We start from the raw sequence: 12,007 nt of genomic DNA, 5'->3' as shown, positions 1-12,007 counted from the left end.
GAAAAAAAAAAAAAAAAAAAAAAAAAGGACAGACTTCCAATGGTAAAATAAATTAGTAACCGGGATGTAATGTATAGCATAAGGAATATAGTCAAGATATTGTAACAGCCTGGTAGGGTGATAGCTGGAACCTAGAATTATGTATATAAATGTTCTACCACTGTGTTGTACACTTGAAACTCATGTAATGTAATACTGTGTGTCAACTACCCTTCAATAAAAAATAATTATTAAAAAAAAAAAAAAAAAAAAAAAAGAATTGAAACATGGATCTGTGAGTTAATGATGTTTCTGAGGTGCCCCTGTCACTTACCCTCAAAGGATCTGAACAAGCCAGGCTACTGCCAGGCATTTTCAGATATGACTAACCAGAAGAGCTAACAACAGTCTGGATGCGTGTTTTTGTTCTATTTTCAGAACTCCGCATCTTCATAAATTGCTGATGAGCACAAGTAATTTTAGTTAGAATCTCTACTGACATATTTTATTTCTTTGAACATCAAGAACATTGCATTACTATCCAAAAAGGACTTTGAAAACACCCTTAGAGCTCTTCAAAGTTTGTGTTAGAGTCTTGAGCATCCCTATATCTCATGAACAAAGTGGATTAAAGTATTTTCACTGTCCCAGAAAGCATGGTGTGCATGGTCACCCTTCTAAGCTAGCAACTGGGATCTCCATTCAAGCCCAAGGGCAGGGATGACCCACATGGGGTGCTCCCTCTCCATGCTCCATATCACACACAGTACACATGCCTCTGGTGCAAAACCTAGTTTCCTCTGTGAAGCACTAGCTTTGCAAAGTCTGGACTGGCTTGTGCAGATATCACGACACTGAGCTTAGGGAAAGGACCAGAGGACACAGCCAGAGCCATGGGGCTTTTTGCATTAGTATAGCCTATTGGATACAAGTGGGGTCCTATCCCCACATGAGGCCCCTTTCCTCATCACCTCCTAGGCAAAAGCACCGAGAGTTACCTGACAGTCGAACCTCCTCAGAGATCTTTATTGACACTGGTTCACCCCAACAAATGCCAACATTTAACCTTCAGCTTCACTTCAGCGACTTCACAGTGCAAAAACCTCCTGAAATGAAGTGACTGTTTGGAATGTATTGTAAGTGCCATCACTGAGGTGTAGAGATGGAAAGGTAAGCTGTCTGAAAAATGTGTAGAAGTCATGAAAGGCTTTTGCAACTCTCTGATATGCAAGTGCCAACAAGCAGAAAGAGACAGTCTAGAAGTGAGAATTGAAAAGGTCCCAAAAACTTAGTTTCAAACTACATAGTAGAGACGAGCGGAAATTCTTCAAATGCATGCACAATGGACTCACAAGGGCAATAACATTGTTTTTTTTCCAACTCAAATTGACAAAAATTCTTCCAATTTAATCTAAAAAAAGAGTAGTATTATACAATAGACAGAGATCACTATAAATATGAGTGACAGAATCATTAAATGAATACAGATGAGTTAGTGAGACACTTAATGAAATTGGCATATTTTCAATTTGGACATTTCAATTTTGACATTACTCAAAACATAAGGACAACAGATAATACCCCCAAATCTGGGTGAGGGGGAGCATCTTATACTAAACAAAATAAGGAAAGGGAGAGAAGCAGCCCAGCATAGTAGGAAAATACAGGTTTGGGGGTCAAGCAAATATGAATTCAAAAACAGGAAAGCTCATCATCTGAGGGTCATTTCCATTATTGATAAATTAGGAATAATAGTTCTTACCTTACACGGTTGTTATGGGAACAAAGGATAACATGACAAGCACTTATACATGGCCACTCAATAAATGGCATCTACTCTTGTTACTGGTAAGCTAATATTTGGGGATATAAACAAGAAGGTACCATCCAGTATCATGGTTGATGGTGGGCCAGGCTGGCTGGAAGGGAGAAGTGGTCAAGTTGGTGAGGTGCATATTGGAGAAACAGGGGCCTATCAGAGGGCGATGACTGGTCCCCAAAACTGAAGTCGTTCACTCAGTAAACACGAAATGATGACCTGGGCCTCCTCAGTGGCAGGCCTACAGCTCCAGGACCCACCACCCAGAGCAGTCAAGTGAATCCATGGGTTGCCTTCCCAGGTCACATACTTTAACACAGAGTCAGCAACCTAGATTCCCTGAGCATTTATTATGTGCAAATGCTATGCTTGCTACCTGGCACCAAGGGTTAAAGCCTTATTTGAGGAAAAATATGTATGTATCTAATAGTTAAAAAAAAAAAAGTAGCGAGGAGACGGACCCTAGGTTCCTTAACTGGAAAAAGCAGATAGAGAATTGCAATTCATGCTTGTTCATGTTTGACGAGTCAGAATAACAAAGTCCTGTAGGAATGTGAGGATCTTAACAAGCACATACAGAGCCAAAGGCCAAAGTCAGAGCTGCCTGCTCAGAGCAGGAGCTGTGCAGGGTTGGGCGCCAACTCCAGGGATGCTGAGTCACAGAGAACATTTCTAATATATCTGCTTAGAAATTTCCTTTTGACTATTTTTTAACATCTTCAGAAGTGTAACTTTCACTTATTGAGGGGTAAATTTAATCTTCACAATCAGAAAAGACTTCCAGCTCAGCCTGCTAAGGCTGCATAATATTACTGGGTTTAAAACAGGTTGGTTCTAAAGCAATGAGACTGATTTCTGGTGGTGTTGATCTACCACCCACGCCCTGCTACCCAAACCACCCCAGGGACAATGTAAGCTGAACTGCCTGCTCCTCCCCCAACAGCCTGTGGCTCAATAGATGTATCTGGCTTTCTGCCATCTAGACACACAGTAGGATTGCTTCCCCACCCCCTTAGGTTGGGTGAACCCATGTGACATGTTTTAGAAAGTTAGGAGCAAGGAGTGGAATGTTGATGAGACACTTAATTGCCAATGAGAAATCTTCCATAGTTCTATTTCCCTCTGTATGGACTGGATATGTTTGAAGTGGTGGCTCCTCCATCAGTCTGGGACCCTGACTGACTAGCATGGGCAGAACCCTTCAAAACCTTGATCCAACTCTCAATAGATATGTGGCATGAATGAGAAATTAATTTTTGTTACCATAAGCCTCTGAGATTTGGGGGCTGTTTATTACTGCAGCAAAACCTGGCCTATCCTGACTAATACAATGAGAAGCAGTATTCTAGCTCCTCAGAGTCTTGGCTGGGATTCAAAGGGAGCACTGTCTGCCTTTTCTAGGCATGAGGGTACAAGAGACTTCCATGCTCCCTAGCAAAGGTGGATGTATGAATCAAATTAGGTAATTACATGCAAGAATGCATGCATTTCAGTTTGGATTCCACTTGGCAAGCATAAATCTAGGGTCAGTTTCATGGATGGCTTTATAAACACAAAAGAAAAAAATATATAACAGTAGTAAAATTAAAATGCTATGTCTTAATCATAAGTAGAAATTAAGTAATTACTTTTTGTGTGTGTATGGTCACATGCCTTATCTCAATGAAGCTGAGTTTATTTTAAAGAGCCAATTAAATAATCAAGACCAAGCTGAAGCCAGGAACTTGAAGTGAATTGGGATCCAAACAAAACAACAAATTGTGCTAGTTTACTGGCTCTGAAACCAAACCTTAAAATGAACTGTTCACTGAAATGTGAACCAGCTAAAGTTTGAACGGACTTTCCAGACACACCTGATGATTCAGTCTAACCAAGTAATTGAACCTTTATGTTTTTAAAAGCTTTTGAACAGGCTCAAAAATACAAATAGCAAAACAAATCAGAAACCAAACTGGGATGAAACTAGTATTTCCTTACAGAAAATTGACGAAGACACAATAGAAGTGTAATTATAAACGTTCTTTTCAAAGTCAATATCGTAATATGGTGAGTTTTAAAACAATCAAAGCTACTATTTTTCCACTAGAGAACAGATCCTTTTCATACATAGGTTCTGTGCAGGAAGAGGAAGGAGAAAGGAGGGAGTCAGGGGTTCAGAATTATAATGGAAAAGGAAAGGATCAAGATGAGATGAGGGGAGTGGCTACTTAGGGACGGGAAACCCGACCACTCTGAAGTCTTAGGTTTACTACTAAGAAGAGACCTGACATGGAGAGTCCTAACACCACTGCTGCAAAACAAACACTGCTTTACAGATGCAGCAAGTCGGGTGGGGGCCCAAGTCCTGAACCGAGTCCAGAGAGGCAGGTGTGTTACCTGTGGAGAGCTGGGTGGGGAGAGGGTTCATTTCCTTGTCCACCATCTTCTGGTACAAAGCCCTCAGGCTAAAAGGCTCCACCGTGAAAGGCAGGGTCCCAGTCAACATGGCATACATGTTCACACCTCTGAAAAGAGAGACACAAAACATGAGACCAGAATAAGGCCCCCAGAGGGCAAGACAAGGGGCACCCAGGTTTGTGATGCTTCAATCCTGTCACCTTTGGGCTGACCTCAAGAGGCCTTCTCTCTGGAACCCTCTGCACCACACTGAAGCGGCAGAAGTGAAAGGCATGGCTTAAAGCACACTTGTGAAGGCTGGGACAAGGGACTATGGGGAGAAGAGGAATCTAAAGAGCGTCAGGAGCTGCCCGTCTAAGGAGGGGCAACCATGCCTCTCCTTCTGGAAACAAGTCCAGACCAAATTATGTGAAAAATTTCAGGTGGAAGTTAGGAACCTCGAATAAAAGTAGTCTTGCCATTATCTGGTTTTCCAGGTATGGTTTACAAGGTGGAGACTAGAGGAGGCCAGACCCAAAAACACAGAGCAAGACCCTGCATGGGAGGGCAAGTCACAGCCTAATCAGCATGCTCTGGGGGCCGCTCAGCCCTTCAAAGCAAAAATCTCCTACCTCAAACTGGCACTTTCCTTCCCTTCAAGGCACTGTCCTTCCCTTGAACTGTTTTGTCCTGTAACTAGAGAAAACCCTTGGGGGGAGGTGTCTCCTTCCTCCTCTCATTTTCTTCGTCATTGTTTATTGTGAGATTCTGCCACCCAGCCTTGACCCAATTTATCAGATGTGCTCGAGATACTTTCTGAAAGGGCTTACCTACTTACATCCAAAGCCAATCGAGAGAACAGCAACATCTTCTTGGAGGATTTTTATTTTCCTGATGTGCAAACCTAACAGCATTTTGATGAGATTTCTTGATAGGGATGAAATGCCTGCCTGCCAAGAAGTCTCAAGTGTTCAAAAGCACCCAAGGGAATATGTTTTTAAACAGGCAATAGGATTTCCAGTCAAAACAAATCCAGGGAGACTGACTGAAATTAAGACCCATGAGGCCCAATTCCCCTGAGCTGCCTCTGAATTACAGTGCTCCAGATCATGACAGGTACAGAGCTCACCAGCTCCAGCTAGAAATCATTCTCAAAACCGCAGACACGTGAAGACTCTGTTCCTGCTCTGTAACTCACAGTCGAGTTAGGGAGACTAGGTAAGCATTCAGCCCACAAATGCTTGTTGGCTGGCTCTCTGCCCCGAGCATGGTGCTGGGCAGGGTTGCAGTGACCCAGACAAGGACCTGCCATCTTGAACTTGGAAGCATGCTGGGGAGGCTGAGACCAGAATGACAGTCAACAGGTAAACAAATGAACAAGCACAATTCTTTGAAGTGGTGATGAGTGCAGAGGGGATAAGAAAATGCTCACCTGTGTTGCTTTGGACCACAGTGGAGTTCAATTAAGGGAGAAAGAGGTCTATCATAAGTACTGGGAGACAGGAGGCCTCTCTGGTGGTGAGTACTTGTGTGTGAGCTTATGTTTTTGGTTGGTTGTGAGGCTGGGGAACAGAAACCCCACCGAGTAAGAAATGCAGACAAGAATGAACCAGGCATATATGGCGCTGTTCAGAGCAGCATTTCTCCAAGTGCAGTTAGTGGAACACATTCCCAAGGACAAGAATAGATGTTGGGTGAATAAAAGTGCTAGGGCCAAATAATGTGGGGAGTAGCCATCTGGTATTAAATGGATGAAAGGGGTCCCAAATGCGAATGAGGAGAAGGGCAGGAAATCCACACACTGGCAGCAGTGGAAGGAGAAAGGTTGATGTGCAACAGAGATATTCAGAGGGGGTGTGCCAGGTACCAAGTTGGAAAGCCGGATCACCGGTGGTAACAGTGAGAGAACTGAGGAAGCTGGGCAGGAGAGCCAGTCTGGGGTGGAGGGAAGGAACGGGAGCTGGCAACACGTCTGAGACCCACAGGCCCCCTTTTGGAGAGGGCTGAGATAGAGCTAACCATCCCCGCTTGGAGGACCCTCGGAGACTGTAAGAGGGAATGCTAAGAAGGCCCCCAAATTGTCAAATTGTTGCATTTGAAGGGGTCTTGGACATGTGGCTTTTATGGATGGGAATCCCCTCGAACACCCCGCAGAGTTGTTGGGGACCCCTGAGCAGTCTTCAGGACAAGCTGTCTCCCACCTTCCTAACGTTGCTCATTCCATTCAAGCAACCCTGTGCACAAGGAAAGGTCCCCAGTACTAAGCCAGCCTCCACCTTCTACACAACAGTGTGGGACACAACCAGTGACTGTCCCTGCTCACCTGTGTGAGCTCACCTGTGCCCGAAATCTCAGTCTGACTTCACACTCAAAGCTGAAGAGCCAGGTACTTACACAGTATTATTTTTGCCACAGGTAAGTGTTTTATAATCCCCAACCTGTATGACGTTCTGAAACTGAGGTACATGGACACATGTTTGGGGGTCCAGCAGCTCTCCTTTTGATCTTCTTCTGGTGATCAATTAAAATCTTCTACAAAGCCTGACCAGGGACATCAGCCATCACCATGTAACCAAGTGTACCCTTTGCTGCACACACTCAATTTCAGTGTCTACTTTCACATTTGTCTTTACCAACATACAAATTCTGCTAAAGTACATCACTTCTATTGTCACAGGCTAATGAGAAAGGAACAGAGGTGGACTTAATGTGTCAACGATGTTTCCATCTGTGGCAGAGAGTCTCCTGATGATCTGAATGGTGCAGGGGTTCCCGGAGTGGTCCTCAGACCAGCAGCGGCAGGTAGGAACTCACTGGAAATTCACATTCTTGGGCCCCACCCAGACCTACTGAATCAGGCACTGTGGGGGTGGGACCCACAAGGGTTTTCACAAGCCCGCCAGGTGCTCTGGATACTCGCTCAAGTTTGAAAGCCCCTGTAGGACTGAAAAGTGGTGGGTGAGCTGATGATCACACAAAAGGGCTGAGCAGCTAGAAAGCCTGTGCCCAGCAGTAAGAACCACACTCTGACTGCACATCACTTCGCCTCTCACAAACCACAGCCATGCATGTAACTGATGTTGCCAATTTGAATATTTGGGGGTTTTTCTAGTCTTGGTTATATTTAACTTGTAAGTTAGCCTTCGTTTTCTACTTGTACGGGGCCACCAATAAAAGGAGTTTAATTTTACATTTATGCACGTTAAGTAAAATTTAAATAAAAATAACTTAAGTCAACACGAGGGGTTACCAAGAAGGTTCTTCCTTTGCAAGAAGACTACCCTATGACCTTTGATATTTCCCTTTACCTTTAGGGGACACAGGGCTTCCAGTCACAGGTGGGGTGCATAAAATAGGGCAGAACGCTTCAGGAGGGAAGACATTATGGTAATGGGAGAGGAATCCAATGGAACAAGTTTGCTGAATGTAATATGAGGCCAGAGGACTGACTCCAAAACTTTCATGAAAGTTTCTTTCTTCAAGGAGTCTTTGAGACATCAAACTGCTCATCTCCTTGTCACGAACTGGCTTGGTGACAGAAGTGTCCAGTTACTGCCTTTTCCATTATCTGGCTGGGATGGACTGCAGATAAAGGGTACAGATGCTTATCTTAAAGCTGGTGCCAGCGAACCAGCACAGAGTGGTCCCAGCAAGAAAAGCAAGCAGGTTTTATAATGAAGTATTTTACCAAACCTCCACAATTCCATTTCTCTTCAAGAAGTTTATCAAGAAAAACATTCACACATCCTTACTGAGGATCCAGCTCTCTTACCAGAATCTCTCATCTGTGAAATGTGGACAGTAACAGTACCTCCCTCTCCGGCTGCAGGAGGGTCAAACAAACTAAGCCACAGAAAGTGCTGGGTGCTGTGCCTGGCATAAATTCAGTTCCTGAAAAATGCAATCTACCGTTTCATCACAAAACACTTTAAAACGACAGACAAAGCTACAATTACGTTTGTATCTCACTGCCAAATAATAATGGAAACTTACAATAACAATCATTCAGTCCTAGGAGAGTTTACATGGGAAACCAGATAGAGCATTGTAATTCCTCTCCCCCAGAGTTTTCTTACATGTTTAATATCAGATCAAGAGAAATCTAGTCCCTTTGCCATTTCAGAAGTATGTGAGAATACCACAGGGAAAAAAGTGGAATGCAGTGTATAAACCTCTGTAATCTCACAGAATTAGTACGAGTTTCAAAACATGTTCAGAATTTCCTGATGTGTCTTATGAAATATGGCCCTGGGGCTTTCTAGTGTCTCCATTGCAGGCATGGGGCTCCCAAGAATCACAGATAGTTTTAAAGAAACAAGTGAGAGACGGGATGAATGTGCATGATTTGGGTTTTTCCCAGCAGGAAGAAAGACAAGTCATGATCGGGTAGAGGAAAACCCAAAGGTGGACACGGTGGAATATTCTGTATCAAAAGAGAGAAAAAAAAAATGACACCGAAGGGCAGCTGGAAGAGGAGAGGATGGGGCCCAACAAAGTACCCCATAAATGGGGTATCTTTGGGATTAAGTCAGGAGCCAACTGGTGGTCCTGATATTTAGTCTAGTAACAAAACATTCCCTGGAGGAAAAGCTAGACTCTCACCTGCCATCCAAAACAAGGAAGACAGCAAGTCACACCTCCCTGGGGAGGCGTGGAGGCAGTTAATTAACAAGACACAGGGGACAAAGGAATTGACAGAGCAATGCTGGCACGTAGAGGATCTGATACCTCCTTCTCACTGGGCCACTAGGTGGGATCCTCAGAAACTGCCCAGTTTATACCAGCTGCACTGAGGGAGACATCAGAGGACACACATGGCTTCTGTGTGAGTCTTCAAGAAAGAAACTGCCTCTGAAAAACGAAAAATAACTCTCCACCTAAATGAAATACCCTCCCATCTTTCAGTATCAGTGTTCAATACTACTTCCAATTTAAGGTCTTGAAAGTAGCGGGTAACAGATCCATCCATTTGGAAAATCTCAACCTTCACAACCGCTCCATGAAACGGTCTGTGTCCCTGCAAGAAATTATCTTCTTGTGGATTTTAAGCCTTTTTTTCCTTTTCCTTTCTTCCTTCCCTTCTTCTATTTTAAATGCACATGCTAGCTACAAAAAAAAAAAGTCTCAGATTTATCACTGAAAAACCTCAGAGGCTAAAGGAAGCTTCTCTATTGAAAACTGAAAGTCCTTAACCAAACAAAAGGAGTCACACGTCTCCACTTTCCACCTCCTTCTCCTGCCTTCGTTCGTATTGAAGAGGACTGGTTGGAGAGAAAATGCTGTCCTTCCGTGTTTGAGCCCTGGCAGTAGTTGATAATGTCTTGGTAGTACTTTTACAAAATAATCTGAGGCCCAGAAGAACTTTTCCAACTCTCCCTCCTGAATGCTCAGGTCCCCACGGGATGGTTGGGCTGGCCCCCTCAGCCAACGTGCTGACCCAAAGGGACAGCACTGTAGACAAGAGATTTCTCCTACTGAGACTGGGATAGTGGTCTGGGTGTTGTGCATGACTCCCCACTAGGCACCAGGTCTTCACACAAATGCTTCCCCCACCCCAGGAGTCTCTATGAGATCAAAGAGCATTTTTTTGCCTGAAAAAATGTTGCATCCTTAATCTTTTGGTGATAGAACTCTCCATTTCCATTTTCCTTACCCTTAGAGAGTCATCAGAGTTCTCAAAAGAGCACTGTAATCTGAAAATAAAGTTAATTTTGATTCTTTTCATTTAAGAAGTATATCTGCATTAAAGCTCTTTTGAACAAGCATGTATGCCACTCTAAGGAAAAGTCAGTTAACAATAAAAAGCTTCACTGCACCAGAATGATCATTTTTGGCTTTGTGTCTGAAATCTCAAAGTTCATTGGTGATATAGATAGAAATACAGATATTACAGTCATCGGGATTAAAAGAAAGAAGTGAATGATTTTAAAGGTATTTATACATGGTCCATTTATGAAAATAAGGACCATTGAAAATGATGGTAAAGCCCCAGGGGAGCACGCACCATTTCCCATTTACATGGCTAATTCCTGATTCCCTAGAGAAGGAAGATCCTGGGGGCCTCATTTGTAGAGAAGAGCTTTCATTGCCAAGGTTTCCTTGAATGACTGGTTTTCTTCCTAAGCCAATCTCAGAAGTCTTGGAGAAAGGCTCCATTCACCTGTCAAGGTCCAAAACCTCCAGAGAGGGGAGTTTGCTTTTGATTTTGGAAGTGAACTCTTCATTCTATTGTTTCAGAACAATAAAAAGGGATGTTCTCTAACAACAGTGTCCCGCCCAGGGAGAACATTGGTCCCATTTTCACTTTTTTAAACAGCCTTTTAAATTATATTTTCTTTGGGCTTTCCATTTCCACTTCTGCCAACAAAGTCATGGGCACCAAACAGAAACCTAACTGTATCTCACACAACACACCCTAACGCAACAGAAAATTTACCTCTTTAAAGAAGGCTCTCAAGTTTTTCATTTTCTCCACAATTAAGAGTGCGAGTAATCAGATATTCAGTCTTCCTGGCTTTTGCATATGTTGTTCCCACTGCCTGAAAAGTCTCTCCCCCTCTTCTCCACCTGGCGAGTTCTCCTCTGATGCCTTCTAGAATTGACCCAGCTGTATAGCCTCGTTCATGCTCTGCACTGAGCCTCCTGACATGCTGTGTTTGTTTACAGGTAAGACTTGTTGGTGAGTGGGTGTCTTATTCAGCGGTGGCTGCCATATAACAAGATACCACACACTAGGTGGCTTAACCAGTTCTGAGGGCTGAAGAGCACCAGCATGGTGGGGTTCTGGTAAGAGCTCTCTTCCTGGCTTGCTGTTGGCCACCTTCGTGCTTCGCCTTCACACGCGGGGGCGGGAGCAAGCTTGCCAGAGTCTCTTCGTATAAGTGCACTAATCCCATCTTGGGGGCTCCACCCTCATGACCTCCCAGAGAACCCTCCTCCGGAAACCATCACGCGGGGAGGTCAGGGCTTCAACTTATGAGCTGGGTGGGGACAACAGTCAGTCCACAGCAGTGGGTAAATGTGTTAGATTAAAAAAAGAGAAAAAAAGCCACAAATTCTTCGCTACTCCCCACGCCAAGGGTGGGGTCTGTCTCTTAACTCCAGGCTTGGCCATGCAACCTGCTCTGCCCAATGGGACTTTAACAAATGAGACACAGAAACATCCTGAAAAGTGCTTATGAACTAGAGCCTGGCCTCCCTTCCTCCAGGGGACTCTTTCTCCCCCATGCAGATGAAATTCTACATATTCTGTGGCTTTGTTTCTGGTTTTCATGCAGCCAATAATTTATCATCTATAGGTAACAGCCATGAATGAGAATTTGGTTTTATGACCTGACCATTTGGTGACCTCTGCTGGGTGGGAGCTGACGGAGGCTTGCACGGTTGGGTAAGGGGTGGCCAAGAATTCAGTCTCCTCCATTTGTCTATTAGTGAACTCGATTCAATAAAGGAATTATTTCATGCTGACTAGGAGGGAGAACGCTCCTGGGATCCGGAGGAGTGAGCTCTTACTCATCAGTTTATTTTCACCGTTTCCTGAAGTTTCAGAGCTTAAACAAGAAAAATATCTTGGCTCACAGCTCAGGAGGCTGGAAGTCTGAAATCAAGGTGTCAGCAGGGTTGGTCCCTCCTGAGGCTGTGCAGGAGAATCTGTCCTGTGCCTCTCCCTGAGCTTCGGGTGGGTTGTTGGCTTTCTTCAGCATTTCTTGGCATGTAGGCACATCACTCTGATCTCTGCCTTCATTCTCACATGGCCTCCCATGTCTCTCTGGGTCCAAATTTCCCCCTTTATAAAGACACCAGTCACACTGGCTTTTACGACCTCATTTTAAC

At 44.1% G+C, this 12,007-nt stretch overlaps 1 protein-coding gene across 2 annotated transcripts in view; it reads right to left on the bottom strand.

Moving 5' to 3' along the window:
• Window positions 1-12,007, bottom strand: part of HUNK (hormonally up-regulated Neu-associated kinase) — a 112,242-nt gene that overhangs the window by 30,835 nt on the left and 69,400 nt on the right. For both annotated transcript variants that reach the window (XM_036880267.2, XM_057504031.1), the window contains exon 5: window positions 4,175-4,302. In XM_036880267.2, the coding sequence (XP_036736162.1) occupies window positions 4,175-4,302 (128 nt within the window). The remainder of the gene's footprint in view (window positions 1-4,174; window positions 4,303-12,007) is intronic.

The sequence above is a fragment of the Manis pentadactyla genome, chromosome 1, assembly GCF_030020395.1.
Source record: "Manis pentadactyla isolate mManPen7 chromosome 1, mManPen7.hap1, whole genome shotgun sequence".
Taxonomy (NCBI): Eukaryota; Metazoa; Chordata; class Mammalia; order Pholidota; family Manidae; genus Manis; species Manis pentadactyla.
Note: the sequence above shows the minus strand (reverse complement) of the source record. Positions and strands in the feature narration are given on the sequence as shown.